Consider the following 22,769-nt stretch of genomic DNA (forward strand, 5'->3'; position numbering starts at 1 on the left):
GATGAATAATGTAATAATGTTATGAATGTAATGGAACCACAAACAGCATCATATGTAGCCACTAATGCTAATGTTAGTTCCTCCGCTGAGCCACCGGTCGTGAGTACAGATGTTCCTCTGCGAGTTTTTAAGATCCGATCTATCGCGGTCGCCACGGAAACGGAGACAACAATCCCGGAGTGCTCGTGGACGGGAGCGTCGCCAGCGGAGGCTAAACTCATCGCAGACTCTTGGACCGAGTGTGTGTTTGTGTGTGTGTGTCACAGAAGACGAAAACAAATCAAAAGTGTGAGTGTTGGCAGCGGTTGTGTTCTCCCAGCGCTCCAGAATTTTCCACACATGATTTGTTCTTTTTTTGGGGGGTGCGGGGGGTTCGATGGGTTCTAATCCCAGAGTAACGATGTCCTCCGGGTCCTCAATCTTCTGCTCACATGCCGAGCGTAAATAACCAGACGCAGCAAGAACTTTCTCAAGAAACGCTTTTTCTTATCGTTCTTGTTCCCTTTGAAGAACTCGACGTTGTGTGCGACTGCGGGAGGGACACAACCATGAACACAAACGCACAAGTGGACACAAAAATACTTACAAATCGCTCGACAGTAACGATTTATTTTCCCGACACTGTTGTGTTGTCGCTCGACAACTTTCTCACACAGACTTCCATCCTCAGGCCTCACGATAAGACGAGAAAAAGGGGGAAAAAACACAAACCATGCGCGGCATCTGCCTTTGAACTCCTCTTTCTTCTCCTGGGTAGCATTAGCTCGCGGCGGACGCTTAAGCGGCTCATTACCTGGTAATGGTCGCCCGGATCGCCGACGTTCATCTCCCGATAGCGAGAACAAAGTCGCGGATGATCTCCGGGATTGTGACGGGAATTCCCGAGAAACCTGCATCAAGAGTTTTTTAATGTGAAGGAACGGCACTGACAGGTGCTAGCGACGGTGACTCAGCTTTATGTAGCGCTTAAGCTAGCAGAGATCACAACGTTGTTTGACCAGATTAGCGTCTGAGACTGAAGCTTCTCTTCAAGTGAAGTCTTTGAAGGAGAGATTTGAGGGAATTATCTGAAGTAAATATTAATAATCTGCAGGGTTGTGTTGTCGCTCAAGTTGTGTAGTTGAGTTTTTGTGGGTATTTGTGTTGTTTTATCTAATTCTTCAACGTTTTTGAGTACGTTGCTTTGTTAGCCTTTTGTAAAGTGTTGTGTAGTCTTATGTAGGTGTGTTTCCTGGAGTACTTTTTAAGTTTTGTGACACATTTGTGTGTTTTTTCAAGTTTCATTTCAATTAAGTTGTGGTTTGCTTTATTTTATGTGTTATATCATCTGAAATTCAGTTGTGTTGTGTATATTGTGAACTTTGTGTGTCATGTTCTGTGCCCAGCTTGTGTTGTCATAGTTACAAGTGCGTTCAATTAAACTGTACATTTTGTGAGTCAATGTTTTAACAAAATTTGTGTAGCTGTTAGATTGTCTAGATCAATTTTGTGAGTCTATATGTGTGTTGTTGAGTATACTTGGTTTGTCCATTAAAAAAATATACAGTTTGCTTTTGTGTTCTTGAATTGTTTTTCGAGTTGTGCCTAATGTAACCTGAATTTGAGTTGTGTAGTTGTTCAAATATTTGTGTAGAGGATTTATCATACTTTGTTTTGTGACTTTGATTGTAAGTCACTGTTTTGACAAAAGTTGTGTAGTTAAGATGGTGCAGTGGACACATTATTGATTGTATCTTTTTGCTGTCTGTTAACTCAATTTTGTGTTTTTGTCATTGTTCTTTTTTATACCATCTTCTTTTGTGTTGGTGATTTATTGTGTATTTTATGGAATTTGAGTTTTGCAAATTGGATTCCACTTCGATTGTATAGTTTGTGTGACACTGTTTTGACTATAGTTGTGAAAATTGTGTAGTGGATACATTATTATTTACTTTGCAAAATGTGTGTTTTGTCGAATTTGAATTTGAGTTGTGTAGTTGGTACAACAAATATAATGTCAATTTATATTATAGTTTTTGTATTTGCGTTGTCATAGTAACTATTTTGCAAATTGCATTCATTTTGTATTGTGGAGTTTCTTTGTTACCGTTTTGACAAAAGTTGTGTAGTTAAGAAGGTGCAATGGACATTTCATTGATTGTATCCCTTTGTCGTGGAGTTAACTCAATTTTGTGTTTTTGTCATTGTTCTTTTAAACAGTTTTCTTTTGTTTTGTTGATTAATTGTGTTTTTTATGGAATTTGAGTTGTGAAGTTGATTCGCCAAGATCAACATTTTTATAGTGTACATCTGTTTTTTTGTGTTTTCATAGTTAATATTTTAAAAGTTTGATCCACTTTTTTTGTGTAGTTTGTGTTACAAACACAAAGGCATCTCGTTTTTACTTGTGACTAATGCTGTATAGTTGTGAAGATGTTGTAGTGGATACATTATGGGATGCATCTCTTAGTTTTGTTTTCTTCAACTGGTCCAAAACATCAACACAACTTGTGTGTAGCTCAGATTTATGACTCATCTGATGTTCGACAGTGTTTTTAGAAGCGACGTCAACACGAGCAGCATCGCCTCCCTAAGTGCCGACTGAAAGGCTGCCAGCGCTCCTCCGCCCGCCACAGACCGCTTCTCCTCGACCAGCCCGTGAACTGATCCGAGGACAGATTTATCGCGACCGGTTCTGTGATGTGATATATTCTTCAACGCGCTCCGAGAGGAGCTGGTGTTTCTGTCGGCCAGGGAAGTGTCACCCATGGTTTTGAGGGTTGTGTGTTTCCCTCCGAAACGGTTGGGTTTCATAATCACGGCTCGTATGCGGTCGGCGCTGGAGGACCAGGATGTGGAGACTCCCAAACACCGACGCAGATTTCCCAGATGACCTTCCAACATTAGTCACAACAACACGAGTCGGGATTAAAGGAGCGTTCCACTTGTGCTGCGAGGTCGTTTTCATCGACCGATCACCCGCCGAGTTGATTGGAACGCACCTCGAGTTTAGTTTGTTTTGTTCATTTTATAGCTGGAGTCGAGTGTTGGAAACTCATCATTCACGTTGTTATTGTTAGTTTTTATGGATGTTTGTGCACAAAACACAATCAAACATCAACATTTGGTTTGTTTTTGAAGTTCATTCCCATCACGTTACACAGAGTAGTGACTTTAATGTTGTGAAACGTGTTTTTTTCTTCAGTAAAAAGATCCGCGTTATGTTTGTTTTGCCAGAAAAGCAACAACTAAACAGTGTGTTTTGTTCTTGATCTTCTATGTCAGTGGAGTCTATGTTTGTGTTTATGTTTATGGAAGTATTTCAGTGACATCACCATATTGAACTCTTGAATTTAAGGTTTAATTCGTTTTTTGGGGGGGAATTTAATTTAATTTAAGTGATAATTTTCATTATTTTCTTTTAGTAATTGAAAAAAAAAAAAGATTCAAATATTTTTTGTGTTTTATTTTCCCAATTATAATTAATTCCTAATTATTCAAAAATAGTTTTCAAACTGAAGCCAACGTTTTAGAATTTAAATTTCAAATTTTAGGTGTTAAAAAAAATCACATAAATTAAAAAAAATATTCAAATCAAAATAATAATAATAACCTTTCAATATACGAATTATAAATTCAATTATTAAATATCAATTAAATCCTTAAAAAAACACAAAATTAAAATAATGTTATTCAAATTTTAAACATTAAATATTAATTTCAACCATTCAATTCTCTGACCACACCGATATACTTCCATACATTGTGTACTTGCCATGGTTGTGTTGTGTAATCTCACATCTCCTGTGTGAGTCGTTGTGCGAGTTGTCTTCTAAAACCGTTTGATGGTTTAGTTTGTTGTGTATTTTTTTGTGTTGTCGATTTCTATTATCGTTTTTGTGTTTGGGATCATTTACTTGATTGTTACTTACTTGATTACTTGACGTTGTGTAGTTTGCGTTGTGTAAGAGTTCCCTATAATGCTGGTTTCCATGGCGACTGGTTTGACTCCCAAACATGGACCCGCGGCTCCTGGACTCGCTGGTGTGCGTACGAAGCATGACATCATCAGCTTCTCACCAACATCTGCACACAAAGATGACATCACAGGAGCGGTGATCGTCATGTGATCCTCTTGTTGTTCATGTGGGAGTTGAGGTCAAAGTTCACAGCCGCTTGTTCAGACGTTTTCAAACCACAACTAAGATCTTCGGGTGTTGTCTCGCTTGGTTTTTTTACGACAGGAAGTGCCGCTGATGATGTCATCGGTCGACTCGCAACCAGATTTGTGTGGATTAGAAAGAAGGTCAAAGGTCCTACAACTTTCTTGAGTGACTTGAAGGATGTGTGAGTGATTGACAGCGTGACTAGATGGATGGAGACGGTGGAAGACGAGAGACGTTCATCAGATGTTTCTGGAGCCACTCGTTCCTCTCAGGAGATGGAAGGAAGCAGACGTTCACAAGAAGTCGTTTACTTTTTATTTGTTTAGTTTTTTTCTGGCTTCAGCGTCCAAATGTAAGATGTTGATGGACGAGCTCCAGAACCGCGAGGCTGGAGCCTCCTGCGGTTTTTACGTTTCTGTTGTGTAACCGCGGCGAAAGCAGATCTTCATGTGTGGAGCTGTGAAGCTGCTGTGAAGCTGCTGTGAAGCTGCTGTGAAGCTGCTGTGAAGCTGCAGCGCTAATGAGGATCTTGAAACCACGGAACACATCCGACGCGCTGGAGCTTCTGCTGCCGAACATGTGCTCGACGTCCTCCACGTGCTCGCAGGCTCGCCTCGGCCATGTTGGATGTTAGATTCAGACACTTGTATCGCAAGTGTAGTAAACACAACATGAAGAATAAAAAAAATGAAAGATAACACACAAAATAAGAGATAGAAAAACAGAAACAAACACAAAAGGCATCTTGTTTTTCCTTTTTTTCTTGTACCAACTTGCTTCCCATTTTTGGAGCCAACACTTGTGCTTCCATCAACCAGAGCTATTCCACACCACGGCCACTAGAAGGAGACAGAAAGCCTCGTGTTTTACACGGAATACCTTCAACTTTACGTCACTTGTATGATCCCATAAAAATCTACATTGTTTGAAGTTTTGTTTGTAACGGCGACATTTTTAAAAATGTCATTGCCATCTCAACACTTATTTTAACATGTTACGGTTTTTGGGTTTTTAAGGGCTTAATGTTCTTTTCACACTTTTTTTAAAGTATTTTTTTAAGAGTACCTTTTATATATTTAAAACTTATTCTAAATATATTTTGTTTAAATATTTTACATGTTGTTATAAACTAGTTTATACTAACATGTAAATATAAATATTTAAACATGTTAGTATAAACTAGTTTATACTAGTTAAACTAGTTTATACTAACAGGTAAATATTTAACATGTTATATACTAGTATATAACAACATGTTTAAATATTTTACATGTTGTAATATACAAGTATATAACAACATGTAAAATATTATATAATATAAACTAGTTTATACTAACATGTTTAAATATTTATATTTACATGTGAGTATAAACTAGTTTATACTCACATGTTTAAATATTTCACATGTTGTAATATACTACTAAATGTTTAAATAAATATATATTAAATGTAGTTTCTTTTTTAGTAATAGTATTTTTAGTTTAATTTTAATTTATCCTATTAAAATTATTTATTTGCTCTGAGTCAGAACCGGTCGGTGGTAACCGTGGCAACAGCAGTGATTGATGGACCAGTGGAAGAAGACGACCCTGGATGGTGTTTAACTTAATTCCTCGAGCGCTTTCTCACCTAATGAGAGGCTTGAGGTGGGCGTCGCCCACAGGTGGACGAGGAGTCAGACTTTCATGTCGACTTTGAACTCGGGCTCAGCCCGGGGGGGTCGACAGGTGCTGGTGGAGTCGAGCGTCAGTCACTGACACATCAACGCTGTCGCTTTGATTCATCGTCTTTGTATTTGTTCAGTGTCTCCTCTGGTGATTAAAGAACTCATGGATGTATCTTCTGTGTCTTACATTAGATTTTACATCCTTTATCTCATGATTCATCTTTTATAAATCAAGATTATTGATGCCTTGGATTAAAAATAAATAAATAATCCTGCCAGTGAGTATTTAAAGATACTTTTTACTACTTTAACCTTGTAAATTAAGATGTTTAATGTCATATTTCCATGTTAGAATTTAGGTTTTTAAATGATTTAACATTGACAGGATGGATCAGTTTGACGTTTTAATTCATGACAAACTTTTTAGATATTTTAGATTTTCAAGATTGATGAAAAAGTTTGTTTTTTTAATCACCTGTGGGGATATTTTAAATATATAATATTTAACATATTTGAAGTGTATGATTCAGTTTTTTTTTAATTAACAAGATCATGAGACTTTTTTTCTAATGAAAAATGTATACTTTTTTAAAGTTTAAAGTTATTCAATACATTGGATGGAAAATAAAAATGCAAATCCTTTTTTTTCTGCCAGTGAAGACATTATCAGATACTTTTTACAGATTTAATCTTGTAAATTAAAATGTTAAATCTCATATTTGAAGTTGAGGATTCAGGTTTTTAAATTATTTTTAATTAAATGAATCAGAATTATGATCAGTTTGATGTTTTATTTCAGGAATTTTTATTCATTTGTATAAATCAAGATCTGGATGTTTGACGAACATTTTTTTATTATTATAAAAATGTTATTATATTTTTAAATACTTTTTACATCTTAAATCTTGTAAACTGAGATGTTTAATCTCATAATTGAATGAAATAATTCATGTTTTTAAACATGGTTTGATTTGATATTTTATACTGACAATCTGATTGAAAACAGTACAAATTAAATGACATGGATTATTATTATTATGGCTTATGTTACTCTGAAGAAAACATTTAAGACATTAATAATTGATAGAGAAAAACATTTTAAAACATGTTTTTTCTTCAGTTACAAATGCCTCAAATGAATACTTCTTTCTTCCTCTAAATCTTTTCTTGTCGTCTCCTTTATTTGATTCATTTTTTGTTGTATTTTTGGTGCAGAACGACAGATGCTCTGCCAGGAACACGATCTAACCGCGGGAATGTTTGTGTCTGCAGAGACGCAGAGTTTCCAGCAGGAAACAAGTGGAGCTGGCACCTGACCGTTGCGGGTCTCGGAGGTGGATCCGGAGCCAGCCATTGTCGGGCAGATCAGGGACGCCGACCTCGGGGCAGCGGCGGAGGTCGAAGGCTCACCTCGGAGTTTGAAATGCAGATCTGGAAACAGAAAGACGTTTGAAGGTTCCTCTGGAGAGGAAGTGCAGAGGAAGAGAAACACACTTACACACACAAACTCACGCTTCCTGCTTTTGAACCACAAAACGACTAAAGTGATTCTTTATTCTCCACGACTAAAAACACAATCAAACATTCTCGTCCAATCGTTGAGTCTCTGGAGGTAAAAATGTTTCCTCAAACAACATCTTCATCAGTGTTTTCTTGGCTCTGTGTTCGACTCGTGTGTCTGACTTCACTCTGGAGACTCACGTCTTTTTCAGTTTGTTTGTGTTTTACAAAAGTAGTGTTTTCAGCCTTTTAGATCAGGACAAGTGGAACTTATGGGAGTACCTTTAGAAGATAGAACTGTTAAAATTGGATTTTTCTTTCAATTTAAATGTTTGAAAGGCATTGAATACTGTTTTTTTGTAACTACTTCTATATTAAAAGGTTGATTATTATTTTTATTTTTTATTTGAAATATGAATCCAATCATTTATTAATTTAAAAGGTCTACTTTGTGTTTGCTCTTGAATAATTAAAATCATTTTAAAATACAAAGTTAAATTCTAATGTTTTCAACAAAAACATATATTTTGATATTCTAATTTCAATGATTCAAAGTAAAAGAATGTTTTACATTTGTTGCCTTTTAAATTAAATTTAAAAATGTTGGTAAAAATGTGCTACGCGTAAAACATTTTTTTATTATTATTATTTAATTCCACCTTTCAATATACAAAAAATAATAAATTAAATTATTTATTAAAAACAAATTCAACATTTCAATATAGAACTTATTAAATATATGTTTTAAACTAATTCAAAGCTAAAATAACTAAACATTTAAATGAGCGCAATTAAAAACTGATATATATTCAAATTTTCATTCTTGAGACATTCTACTGCTGTGGTGAATTATGGGACTTTATTATATTGAAGACTATACAATAAAATTTATTTTCTCCATTCAAAGTCACTTTAAGTTAAAGCATCTACAGTCAGAGTTAACACAGTGTATTTATTTTATCTCCAAATGAATACCATGTAATTCACCATCAATATTTGCTTTAATTCAACTTGTGTCTATTTTCAACGTTTGTTGTCGTCGTTGAATGATCTGTAATCTGCACGACAGCAGGTGATCGTTTCCTTCATCTCGCCTCAAAGTCAAACCACTTCTGGGGCAGTTTAAGAAAAGGTTCTGGCGGTCCCGGGCCGCAGTGGAACCAACATTCTCTCACTGTAATCGGACTTTTTTTTTTTCTTTTACTGTCGCTGAACCACAAGCGAGCGTTTGTGAAGGACACGTCATGCTAGATGACTTTCCCAGTGCTCCCCGACTCAACCCGGCGGTTGGAGCTAAATGAGTCTTCGGCCTTATTTTCTTCAAGGGTGGTGACATCATGGTGGTTCTACTATTTTTAGAGCCACTCGTTACTTCTTCAGTCCTACCGCTGGGGAACGCAAGGTGGCGCTGTTTTACTCTTCAACTCACTTATGATGAGAACATGAGTGACTGGTCAGGGACAGAAATGAGGAAATTGTTATTGATATATGAATTTAAAATGTAAAATAAAAGACAACCAATGCTAGCACTCACTTAAAAAGACAAACTTCCACTTTGAAAATGTACACAATAATTTCAAGACGATTAACCCAAATTTTTAATAATATGAAAAGTATTATACTACTATACTACTATAATATCTAAATACCAATAGTTTAAAATTAAATAAAAACGTTCTTATCGTACTCATTTTATTTTTATTGTAAACAACAATAACAGTTTTAGCGACTCCTCTGGTAAAATACCAAGTATCATTTAAAACAATGATTTTATTTTAATTCTTTACAACAATAGTTTCCACCTTTAATAACTAACATAAGCTAAAGGGACAATAATTGCTAAGTGCTAGCATAGCCATCACCATAACATGAATTATTGATGACATAAATCTACATAGTTTATTATATATATTATATATTTATTAGATTATTTAAATCTTTGAAGTTATTTTAGAACACAATTTTATCTTTTTTTTACAAGAAGGTTGTTTTAAATTTGTTTAGTGACTAATTGTCTCGTAGCCAAAGATACACAATTTGTATTTAATTAAATTTTTTAACAATACTAAAATAAAATATTGGTTGCCACAATCTTTTCCTATGAACCACAAACTCAACTAATCCTTTATTTAAAGTTTTAAAAATAAAAATAACGAACTTAAAGTGCTAGCGATGCTAATGCTTTAGCAGTGTCACCCTTTTAAAACAAATACAATATTTAAATCTAATTTCACTGAATACTTTTGTCCGTCTGTACATGTTTGTAACATCAGTCATTTCTCATATACATTTTTATAACAATTTCGTTTTTTGGAAAAATATTGACAGTTGAAGCTCTATTAGCTTGAATGCTAACACGGACTAGCTTCAATCTATTCAACTTAAGCTAGCAGCTTGTTTTAGGGGATTCAGGTACCGGATATTTTTGATTTAACTTTAATATAAAATAAATGAAATGATTGGTTTAGAATCTCAACTTTAGATTCTACAACTCAACTTTTGTAGATAGTTTTTGTCGCCAACATATCAAAATGTCTGAAGCTAAGTTGCTATGCTAACATTAGCCTTAAACTATTAATATTATGAATATTTAACCGTTTTAACGTACTTTACGGTGAATATTTGTTTGACTGGTTTCGACATGTATCGAGAAGCATCTGCAGTGACGTGTTGTTTACAACCGTGGAGTCAAATGTGTATATTTTAACAATGTTATCTCACTTGTTTATTCAGTGTCGCAGATCTTGGATCAGCAGCAGCAGCAGCAGCTCCAGCCCACCAGCCTCCACCAGCTCCAGCCCACCAGCCTCCACCAGCCTCCACCTCTTTTCCTCTGCGAGCTGCAGGTTCAATTCCGCCGCCTTTGCTTCCTGTCACATGGTTGGAAATCGGATCCGTGCGTCGCTACTATCTCGTCCCATCGCTCGCTGCAGTCAGTGCGAGTGAAGTGGCGACAGAGACCAGAGAAAGTTCCTGGACTTCTTTTTTTCTTTAACGCAGCAGCAGGACCCGAGAGACCCGAGAGACCCGAGAGACCCCGGATCGTCGCTGCAAACCCGCCCCGAAGATCTCGCTCATCCCGACGCCCGGAACGACGCTTTTCACCTGAGACTATTTACCATGGACTCCTGGAGGATCAGCTCCGCGGTTCTTCTGCTCGCCGGGTTTCTTCTCTCTTCTGCGGCTTTTAGTCACTTCGACACCGGTGAGTGAACTTTTTATTATTTATTTTTGATCCATGTTTTTGACATGTTCATCCTTCACAGACGACAACAATCCACACATGTAGCTCAGAATGACAGTGAACTTTATTCCAGAATCAGTTACAGATATTATCAAAAATATATATTAGTGATAAACATGGATTTTTGTTGTGTTTTAACACAAAACATCTTGACTGCTCTTGCGCTCATTTCTTGTACTAACAAGCAGCTGAGAAATCATTGCATTTTTTTTGCAGACTTTTGGTTTTATTAGCTAATAACATTAATTCCAAACAGGATTTGTCCCTCTGGTGCACTGCTGCAGTACAGAGGATCAAACCTACAAGCAAGATTCCACCTTTACTAACTTATTATTATTATTATTATTATTATTATTACTAACTATCTAAAAAACCCCGTCCTCTGTGTTTATCCTCTGCTTCTTCTAAAAGAGTTTTCAAAAGCATCCCCTTTGACATATTTCATTACAATCTTGGTGAGCGTCCAGCAGACGTCAGGTTCCTGCATCTGCACGCCATCAGCTTTTTTTCTTTTTTCCCAGGAAACCCTTTTTCCTGGTCCCTAATGTCAAAGTCTAATAATGATGACCACACAAGCCAATGCTGCTGCTTTCTGTAATTTTGCCCCGCGTTTCATGTCGGAGCAGCAAATCCCCATGCTTTCCTTTTTAATTTCTTGTCTCTTAATTATAGCCTCGCGTCTCAAAATTAGAGGGTCCACCATCTGGGCCAGTGCGTAAGTACTCCCATGTGTACCTATGTATTAACAAAGTATTTAAAGCCACGGTATTCCCCCTCATAACACCGGGGAGAGAAGAAAGGAGCGTGTTTGAGTCAGCTGTGCCGTATTTTACGCGCCGTAAAACAATCATTCGTCTGGAGCCGGCGAGTGTAGCCATAGGGGTTGTGTTGTTGTTGTTGTTGTGTTCAAAAAAAGTGGTCTTCAGCAGACCGGGGTTCATGATGGGATGTGGATCGAAGGAGGAGTCCGGCGGAGTCGTCAGGTGCGGGGAAAGACCAACAGTGTTATCGCAGATGTTATCCAGAAACTGGGCGTGTTGTTTAAAAAAAAATGATGTGTACAAGACATAAGTGTGTAGTACAAGTGTTTCAAAAGTTTAGACAAAGATCACATCTTCACAAACGTCACAAATCGAGTGTGTTAAACACAATAACGTGTGTTTTCTAGTCCCTGGATGGAACTAGACATCTTTGTTCATCTTTGTGTGTTAAATTGTGTGCCACATATAAACGGTGCGTCTGTCCTGCATGTCTGTGTTTGCTCTGCAGAAGTTTGTGTACAGTTGTGTTACTACACAAGTACACATGTGAAGACGTGTGTGTGTATATTGACGTATGTTTGTGTTTGACTGTGACTGCGTGGTGGGCTGGTTCCCATGGCATCGTGTGTTTGTGTTAATGTACGAAAATATGAAACATATGTGCATTCTGTGCACGTGTTTTACATGTGTGTGTATGTGTGTGTGTGTTTGTGTGTGTGCAATCAACTGAGTGTATCGATATTCAACAGCACTGTATCGTCTTTTATTTAACAAGTAACATGCAAATTATCACAACTTTAATGTTTGTGTTCAGAATCTGATGTATTGTGATACTGTAGTAACAAGTATATATTTGTAGTATTGTCCAGTACTTGACTCTGGGGTTGCAGTATTTACAGACCACATGACTCTTGACGAAGTCGTAACTGTTTTCATTTGTTTTAAAACCAAAATATGTCCAAACATCAGCTTTAAAAGCTGCTGGAGTCACTGTATCCTCTCGTCCTCAGTCATTGCTAGGATTTAATAGTTCCATTTACGGGATATAAGGGTCTGTGCGAATGGTTGTGTGTCCTGCGAAGGACAGGCATCCTGTCCATGGTTTCTCCTGCCTCTCGCCCGGAGGAGCTGGGATAGACTACAGCTCCCGTGACCCTCAATGGGAAAAAGAGGCAGAAAATGGATGAATGAATGAATGAATGAATGAATGAATGAATGAATGTAAGAATAAATTTATTTCATGAACTCGTTCCTAAACATTTAAAGTCAATTTTATAACGGTATTTTTTAATTTTATGCACTTGTAAACCGCTATATATTTATTTATTAATGTATTTTGACAACTATTTACATGCACATAAAGTTTAATTGATCTTAGTTCTTTAATGGTTCATATTTCAAATAATTCAAAGTAAAGTAACTCATTTTTCAAAATGTATAATTAACCTGCAAATATTCACGGCGTCTGTTCATTTTTGTGTTGCAATTATACGTCCGGCCGCTAGATGGCAGCAGTCATTGCGTCCTCTACAGCTAGAGACGGAATACGGCTGCGATATCCCGGCCGGTGACTGAGGATGAGAGGATACAGTCGACTTCAGCGGCTTTAACATTGTATGTTTACTTTACTACCACAGTTTTCCTAGATTTAAATTCTTTAACAGAAACTCAATATATTGTTCTCCCTGCAGTATAACAGTATATCTTATCGTTGCCCTGTATCGTGATACTACCTTGCATATACACCCTGTATAAGTATGTGTTGCATGAACGTGTGTCAGTTAGGAAAGTCAATGTTCAGCATATATTAGGAGATTGTGTGTATGTGTGTTTGTGGCATATAAGTTTTCAAGTTTGCGTGTCTTTGTCATCATAATTATCTCCACATTAATCAAGTGTATTTGTACAGCGAAGTGTGTCATGGTTCACGGCCATGTTCGCGAGTCATCCATCCTGGACCTCCTGAGGTGACGACCAGATCCATGTTTATCATGATGATCAGCGAGAGTTTGTACAGGAGAGGCTGGAGTGCAAACAAAGGTGACAGACGTTGGTGTGTAAACCTGCAGCGACTCCAGACTGTTTACCTTGGAGATCTGTGTGCGGATCCTTCAGATGGTGACGCACCTGAGCGTCGCCGTGTCGTCTGTGGCGTGAACGTTCACACATGGTGGACGCTGGATTCAGTCAGAGCTGTCATGTGATCCGGTTTATCTCCGTGACGATATCGCGAGGTGGATCAGGAAAGCGGTTCCTCCTGATGTTCTTGTTGTTATGCTCGTGGAAATGATGTGGAGACTGTTGGCGTTCAGTGGATGAAGACCACCTAGCTGGTCCTTTATTACTCTGTTAACTTGAATCTTGTGTAAATAATTGAACTGCAACTTTTTTCTCGACACTGGTGTAAATCTGGACTCCTTGGTATTTGTTTTTTTGGGGCTTCAGGAATGTCCGGTCCAGGTGGGAAATAAGATAATTTCCACTAGTGGTGGAGGTTGTTGTGAAGATAGAGCTGAGCCATAAGACGAAGCTCTCCGTTGAGTGGTGGGTTTTCAGACCGATTTATCATGATACTGTAGTAACAAGGATATATTTGTAGTATTGTCGAGTACTTGACTCTGTTGTTGCAGTATTTACAGACCACGTGACTCTTGATGAAGTCGTAACTGCTTAAAATAGTTTTTTAGCCAAAATATGTCAAAAATCAGCTTTAAAAGCTGTTGGAGTCGACTGTATCCTCTCGTCCTCAGTCATCGCCGGGTTCTCACGGGATTTCATTGTTCCTATAGATGCGGAGACTCATAATGAATGCTGCCCTCTAGTGGCTGGAAGTTTAACTGCAACACATTAAATGAACAAATACTGTAAATATTCCATGTTAATTATAATTTTTTTTATTCATAATTAATTGAAATAAAAACCATTAAATAACTACGATTTTAAAGCAAACATATATAAAAAAAAAGACAATATTTCCTTACACCCCTAGTAGTCAACAGCTTCTCTGTGAGATTTCTCTACGGAGATCAATAAAGTATATTGATCGATTGATTGATTGATTGAGAGACAGTCATCCAGTAGAGACTCAGAATAGACCCCCAGGGAGGGACGCCTGGTCTTCTCCCGGGGCCTCCGCTGAACCATCTAAGATTGTTTAGTTTACTCATGAAACCGTGCCAGGATCTGAGGAAACGCTTCGGTCTCAAGATTCCATGAATATCTCAGCGTCCTTGTGTGCACGAATCACCTCGAGTTGACCTGCTGGTATGTTGACCTCATGTGACCACCTCAGGATGTGTGATACCCGACAGGATGTGTCGGGACACACGTCGGCTTTGACTCCGACTCAATACTAACAAGCGGGAACATCCTGTGAAACCGTGATCCGTCCAGGAAATATCGTCTTCTCCCTTCTGTTCCGCCGAGTTCTCCGGCCTGTAGATCTGGAGCTGGAATGACAATAGTCGGTCCTCGCAGGTCTTGAGATGCCGGGTCACTCCACGTTATTCCCAGAGCGTCTCTCCGAGTCGCTTCACGCTCGTCTGCTCCACATACTTGGCCGAGAAAACCTCAGGCCCGCGAGGAACCGGTGCCGCAGCGAAGCCTTTGATACCAACCGGATGCGTGTTCATCCAGCCGTGGTTCTGACAGCTCCGTCTCTTCGCGTTACCTGACACCTGGTGAACACGAGTCAATGTGGCGAGAGAAATCGATGGTGATCACACTCGTGCGAGCTCAGACCCGCGGGCCTCGGAGCTGCCTGATGAGTTTCGTTCTTATCTCTTTCATATTCTGTAATCTAGTGTGTTTTTATCTGATCTCGCTCTTGACACATGATAAGACCAACAACAGGATCCGATGTGACTCACTCATGGGGCTGTGTATTGGCAAGAATCTGATGATATGATACGTATTATATTGTGATACTGCAAGTGTAGTATTGTCGAGTACTTGACTCTGGTGTTGCAGTATTTACAGACCACGTGACTCTTGATGGAGTCGTAACTGCTTTTACTTGTTTACAAACTAAATATGTACAAACATCAGCTCTAAAAGCTGCTCGAGTCGACTGTATCCTCTCGTCCTCAGTCATCGCCAGGATCTTGCAGAATTCGATTCTTCCTTCGGCTGTGGAGGAGGTAATGAGTACTGCCATCTAGCGGCCAGAAGTTTAATTGCAACACAATATTGAACAAACACATTAACATGTAAATTGTAAAAAAAAAAACGAATTATTTTATTTTATACACATTTTATTGAAATATAAACTATAAAATAAATATAATGAAATACAATATGTGTTAAAAGGTCAACATAAAATAAATAAATAGATATTATGCATGTAAACAATTATACTGATACTTCGAATATGATTTAAACTTTGGTTGATTGATTTTGTTCTCTTTGACACAACTGAGCTAAATAACCTCCCAGAGAGAATAGAAACACTTTCAGTGGTCAGTTGACAGTTGTCAGTTATCAGTTTAGACCAGCCCCGGGGGCCAGGAGGGGCCACCAACAGACCTCTTTAGGTCGGAGCCAAAACTACAATCATGTAGAAACCTTCTTTATGTACATATGTAAAAATATGTTTTATTATATTATTACCAAACTTCTTAAGTTAAATTACATTTTTAATTAAATCTTTAAAAAATATAATTTTTTAAAGTATGTTCACAATTATTAAACTGCACATACAATTCAAAATATAAATAATTTAGATGTTTATTTGGTATTTTATTTAAAAATTTTCCCACATCTATTATATACAAAATGTATTTTTCAAGTAATAATCATTTATTTGTTATCTTATCAGCCCTATACGCTACATCCAGAATATATATATTAATACATTGAATATATTATAATTAGTTTATTTCAATATATTTATTATGTTATAGATGTAATTATTATATATCTATATTTAGAATAATATTCACTTGAAAAGTATCATAGCAGCCCTAGAAACAGTATATGTATTCCTTTTAAATTATATATATATTAAAATGAGCAAAAGATATTGATATATAATTATTTATACTAAATTTAATGACATTAATATATTGTCAATGATAATCTTTTTTTTTTTCAAATTTATATGACTATATTCTGCTATATACCTAATCTAATTATTTGAATATATCCTGAAACTATATTTAAAAACTGTGACCCAATAAAACGGTCAAATCACATCTGCTGTGAGTTAAAAGTCTGTTCTTATGAAGAGTGAAACCTTCTCACCTTCGTGAACAGCTTGTATAAAGTGATAACACCCTTTGTACTTCCTGATCCAATCTGAAGTCCCTTCTTACTGGTCAGTTTATATTTATATCAGTCTCGTCCAGGCACACTTGAGATGGTTCCTCAGACCGATGCTATCTCCAGGCCTCCATGTGTCGTCTGGCACTTCCTCGCCGTGTGATCTGGGGCCAGCGGCTCTGGTTCTTGGCCCCGACTCACTCAGATTCATCATCTTCAGCCGCAGACGGGACCGGGCAGCGCCGCGAGGCGACTTGGCCGCAGTTTGTTTTTGAAACACGCTATGACCTCACAAACATTTCCTCGTGCACAAGCTTGGATTGTAGTTCTTGGTCACGGAGCTTCTGTTTTCACTCGCCGTGACGACGTGTGATTGATGTGCCGGACTTCTGGCTTCATGTTGGAGACTGATGTTCTCTGGGACTCAACATGTTTCCTTCCTGGGATTCAAACCTCCACCTCTGATCGACACCATAGACTCACGTGTGCCTTTAACTCTTTGATTCTGCTTTCTTTATTACTTGGCTTCTCATATATCAATATTATATATTATACATATATATATTCTAATTTAGTTTTAATATTTAAAATTATGATTAATGTTTTGTTGTATTGAGTTTGATAAATATATATATTTGTTTGTGAGAATACTCAAGTTAAGTAAGTTTTGGTTTATCAAAAATGTTCTTTTAGTCAAGATTTATTTTAAAAAACTAAATTAATACTTTTCTATCAATTCACTACATTATTTCAGTTGAATCAATGTATTAAAAAATATTTGTTAGTATTTAAGGTTTTATTTTGTATTATATATATATATATATATATAATACTTTAACATATTAAGTTCTATGTTGCTACAATACAAAGGTTTTTTAGTCAAGATTTACCAAAAAATATTATTATTTGCTAATTTATACTATATATATTTCAATTGAGTGTAATGTGTTTTTAAATATATATATATATATATATATATATATATATATATATATATATACAGTATATATTATGTATAAAAAAATATTAATTTATCAAACACACTTTATTTAGTTAAGTTTACTAAATAAAAAATGGAAATCATGTTTTTTTTTTAAACATAGTTTTATCTTGAATTATTTTAGAATTTATGGATCTCTTAAAACTTTTTAATTTAATATATGGTTTCATAATACTAAGATCAGATATAAACATAAGTTGAAATGAAGTTTTAACGTTATTTAAAATCTAATTTGCTGCAGAAATATTAGTCTGTTTTGTCTTTTTATTTTGCAGTCGATTTGTTATCACAAGTGCGGTTTATCTGTATTTGTTGATCAAAGAGTTTTTTTTTTTTAACTATAATGTCTATTTTTCTATTAACACCCGAACTACACAACTTAGTTTAACCAGTTTATCAGTCGTTGCCCTTAAAACCAGCAGCAGAAAACAACATTGTTCCTCGTCTGATGGTATAATGAGATCATAAAAGTATTAATAGACGCGTCATAAAACGGAATCCATCTGGAGACTCCATAAAGAGCCACATCAAGTGTGGACCAAGAAGCCCCTCCTCGCGCTCACGCCCTCCCATCATGCACCACTCTCTCATTCAGACTCTTCATCCACTCCAGAGGATTCAGTGGAGCAGACAAGGAATCGAGCTCCAGGTTCACTGCGAGTGTGAGAAGCGCCGGGAAGATCCTCCCGACCGAGAACCATCAGGGAGTTTCTGGATCTCTGGGTAAATCCTCGGCGAGGGGATGAAGCCGAGAGGGTTGATGGTTGCTCTGCTCCTGGTCCTCAGATGTGGGCGCTGTGGTGAATCCACACTCTTCCGGTTCAGTGTGGGAGATGGAAAGTCCTTCTGTGCAGCAGATTCCGATAAGTTCCTGCGGTGTGTGTGTGAGTGTGTGTGTGTGTTGTGTGTGTGTGTGTGTAGTTTACGATTGCCCGTACCTATGATTAAAGATGTGGTTGTGCAGCGCTTCAGTGAAGTGGAGAGTTTTTTCCACTGCGGCCTCCAAAAATACAGATTACTGATATCGTTAAGTCGGCGTGTGTCACGTAAAGAGTGCTTTCGTCGAACACACACCTGATGTTTGGAAATATCTTCAAAGCTCCTCGTCTTTAATACGTTTTCAGCGGTAGAAATTTGAACCAGCGAACGGAAGATCCGACTTTATTAGCAGCAAAAAGTATAAAAATACACGACGATAAACCCTAAATGTTTCCTTATTCTTCTGGGAATTTCTTTGATGACTTTTACTGATGACTTACTTAACATTGGGAGGTTTATGTCCTCAGCTGCTTAAGAAAAGAGGAAATCCTGCAAGATCCTGGAGATGACTGAGGACGAGAGGATACAGTGACTCGAGCAGCTTTTAAAGCTGATGTTTGGACATATTTTGGTTTTCAAAACAAATTAAAGCAGTTACGACTTCGTCAAAAGTCATGTGATACAACACCAGAGTCAAGTACTCGACAATACTACAAATATATCCTTGTTACTACAGTTTTATGATATATCGTTCTGAAAACCCACAAACTTAAATAGAGAGCTTCGTCTTCTGGCTCAGCTCTATCTTCGACTTCGTCAAGAGTCATGTGGTCTGTAAATTCTGCAACACCAGAGTCAAGTACTCGACAATACTACACATATATCCTCGTTACTACAGTTTTATGATATATCGTTCTGAAAACCCACCACTTAAATAGAGAGCTACGTCTTCTGGCTCAGCTCTATCTTCGACTTCGTCATGAGTCATGTGGTCTGTAAATTCTGCAACACCAGAGTCAAGTACTCGACAATACTACACATATATCCTTGTTACTACAGTTTTATGATATATAGTTCTGAAAACCCACCACTTAAATAGAGAGTTTCGTCTTCTGGCTGAGCTCTATCTTCGACTTCGTCAAGAGTCATGAGGTCTGTAAATTCTGCAACACCAGAGTCAAGTACTCGACAATACTACACATATATCCTTGTTACTACAGTTTTATGATATATAGTTCTGAAAACCCACCACTTAAATAGAGAGCTTCGTCTTCTGGCTCAGCTCTATCTTCGACTTCGTCATGAGTCATGTGGTCTGTAAATTCTGCAACACCAGAGTCAAGTACTCGACAATACTAGAAATATATCCTTGTTACTACAGTTTTATGATATATATATAAATCTAAAAAACCCACCACTTAAATAGAGAGCTTTGTCTTCTGGCTCAGCTCTATCTTCGACTTCGTCATGAGTCATGTGGTCTGTAAATTCTGCAACACCAGAGTAAAGTACTCAACAATACCACAAATATATACTTGTTTCTACAGTATCACAATACATTGTATCTTTAATCCTGTATCGTGATACGTATCGTATCGCCGCCTTCAATACACGCCTCTACCAGTTGGAAAAAAACACACAAAGAACATGTGAACAACAAAGAATGCTTCCAGGTTCCTTCTAAATAACTGATGTCGATGACATCATATTCTGAATTATCATGTGGCGAAGATCCAAAAAAGATGTTTCCGAACTACAAATTAAGTTTTTTTTTGTAAACGTCTCATTTTTTATCTTGATCAAACCTTTCCCTCTGATCCAAGGGCATCTTAAAGCGTCGGCATCCATCACCGTGACGAATAATCAACTAGACTTGTTTATTCTGAGTCTGCCTCCATCAGTCATTTGAACGACGACGCCTGAAGTAAACGGCCTCATCCCCCTAAAAGAGTGTCCTCGGATCCCTTTGAGAGTCCTCCGGTTCAGACCCTTCCACCTGATTTGTTTTCACTGTAAAACCGGTCGCTCTCTCGGCCCTTTTGTTTTGACCAAACAACGGTCAGGTGTGAACCCGCACCGGGTCCTCGTAAATCCCGGTCCGACGACCGTAACGTAAACATTTGACTTTAACAAGAATTGCGAGGAGAGGTTGTTTATCTGGGGAGACTACAAGTTTGTAGGTCTGTCATTGGCTTAGTGTTGGTATTGATTGTTTAACTACGACAATAAAGGTGTCCGGAGTTCATTAGTGTTTCGTCACGTATTGTTTTTTAAATTCTAATTCTGTGTTTTAAAATGGTTCGGGCGTATGTTTGCAAACAGTTATTTAACTTGATTATGAACCGATTAAAACAGATTAAAACATGGTAATAACTCTAAACAGACATAACTAATCACACTGAGATGATGAATTTCAACCTTACGATGTACAACTAACAAATTTCGCTCCTGGACCTTAGGGGTTCACTTTTTTCTCTCAATTATCAAGTCAATGTCTATGTGTTTCTAGCCTTCGATTGCTTTCTCTCGGTCTCACTCCGTCTCAGTGAACTTTTTTTTGTAGAAACCTGTGTAAACGTGACTACTGTATATACCGTAATACCATGTATATGAGTGCAAAACCCAGATTTTTGAGACAGTGATTGGTTTTCTAATTAAGATTCCAAATCTTGTTAAAGGAAAGTTCAACTATGCTGTAGGTTCTTGATCTTGAAGGGATGTAGGAAGAGGAAGGAGAGAGGGAAAATGTTTCATACGTTTTCAGCATCTGATTGTGGTGTTGAGAGGTTGTATTATACAAGTAACTTGGAGTATATTTTCTAGATCTCTGATTTCTTCTGCCGTTTGTTGTTTCACGACACACTTCTACAAAACTTGGATCTACAATCCCTTTTGTCTTCGGCCAACTTCAAATTCATTTTAAGATTCCAACATAACCTCGTTCTTGCTTTTCTAAATGACCTGAAATCGCACCAATCCCTCCATCACTACCCCTTGTATTTCCTTCTCCTCAGTTCCTCCATCAACCGTGGATCTTTTTCATGAGGCCAACCTTTAATCTTAGGTCCTTAATTGAGAATCCACCAACTGTAGCAAATGTTGAGCCATTTCTGTACCTTATAAATGGAATAAACGAATGAATGGATTTCTGAAGCCCAGTAAAAGTGTGAGATTGTTCTAGATAAGGTAAGGTTGGATAGATAAGGTTCATTATTAGGGGTTGGATTGTTAAAAATGTGGCAACTTTCAATGCATGAAAACGTGGTGAGGCAGCTGTGAGGGAATGTAGATGCGAGCATGTACCAGCGTACTTCTAACCTGAGCCTAGAATATTAGTTTCAGTTGTGTAACAAATCACAATTTATTTTTCATTAATCTACCCTTTTAAGTCGGTCCAAACTAAGTGTTCAGTTGGTATTAAGACAAAAGCACTGCCAGCTTCCTATCCCCCTCTAAACAAATGTTTATCTTTCAAAATACTGGCTGTCTTCAGCTAAACGTTCTCCCTCCATCCGCCAACACCTACGTTGCTATTTTAAATGAGTTGCTAATTACATTTTGACTCAAAATAACACAACCTGAGCTACTTGTTACGCGACACCGCAAAAGAGCGTCACACGTGAGCCGCACACGTGACTCCAGGTTCCCCCGCTGGGTCGTAACTATGAAGGACGAGAATGTTCTGCACTTGAAAATATATAGTTTTCTGTGACGGAACCGCAGCCCGTTTACTTCCTGTTGACCTTTGGGTGTTTTCCCCCACAGAGGTCAACATGCGGGCGACATCCTCCGTCTTTTAATGCCTAGAAATTGGGCCGCCCACAAAACCACCAACCGCCGAGACGGAGAAACAAACCCGGTTATTATAAACACAATCATGCTTATTATGGTGCCACTGCCATTCCCGTCCTGTCGTGTTCAAAGGCTTCGATTCCTTTTGATCAAAGTGTGTCGTTCTGGTTCTCCGTGTTTCTGTTTTGACTCACGAGCTTCGCCTATTTACTCTTTTTCCCCCGAGCAGCCCTGTGCGAATCGCGACCTGTCCCGGCAGTTTGCCGACGACCCGGCATGCAAAAAGCGGTCCGTCCTCGATGGCGAAGCCAGTCGGAGGTGATGAGGTGGAACTGCCGTGAAAGGCGGGAGAAAAGAGATGTCCCTGAACGCGAGAAGGTTGGCCTTGTCACTCGGTGCCCTGATCCTCAGAGGCGGTCCTGAGAGACAACATGGAATTAAGCTGTCAAGCCGCTTTCCTGTCGTACACAACTGTCAGAGATAAACAGTGTTTTAGGTGCAAGCTCGTGTGGCCAGAGTTTTTGGTCGGTGAGGTTTTGTAGCTCAAAGGTCAGTCGAGCGGTTCCAGTTTCTCCTCCGGGATGTCTTCCCACTTTTTGGTTTTCAGTGAGTAATAACCTCCTGTTTTTTGAGAGGCTGGTGG

At 37.9% G+C, this 22,769-nt stretch overlaps 1 protein-coding gene and 1 long non-coding RNA gene across 3 annotated transcripts in view; one reads left to right on the forward strand and one right to left on the reverse strand.

Annotated features, from left to right (window-relative positions):
• Positions 1 to 4,143: 4,143 nt before the first annotated feature.
• On the reverse strand, positions 4,144 to 10,206 carry LOC148087583 (uncharacterized). The gene is made up of 3 exons (XR_015710927.1): positions 10,033 to 10,206; positions 7,124 to 7,242; positions 4,144 to 4,984 (listed from the first exon to the last, which is right to left on the reverse strand). It is a non-coding gene; the product is annotated as an uncharacterized LOC148087583 (long non-coding RNA).
• Positions 10,205 to 22,769, forward strand: part of kremen1 (kringle containing transmembrane protein 1) — a 74,428-nt gene continuing 61,863 nt past the window's right edge. For both annotated transcript variants that reach the window (XM_087789546.1, XM_087789556.1), the window contains exon 1: positions 10,205 to 10,516. In XM_087789546.1, the coding sequence (XP_087645672.1) occupies positions 10,432 to 10,516 (85 nt within the window). In that variant the 5' untranslated portion in view covers positions 10,205 to 10,431. The remainder of the gene's footprint in view (positions 10,517 to 22,769) is intronic.

Source organism: Callionymus lyra, chromosome 1, assembly GCF_982586985.1.
Source record: "Callionymus lyra chromosome 1, fCalLyr1.hap1.1, whole genome shotgun sequence".
Classification (NCBI taxonomy): domain Eukaryota; kingdom Metazoa; phylum Chordata; class Actinopteri; order Syngnathiformes; family Callionymidae; genus Callionymus; species Callionymus lyra.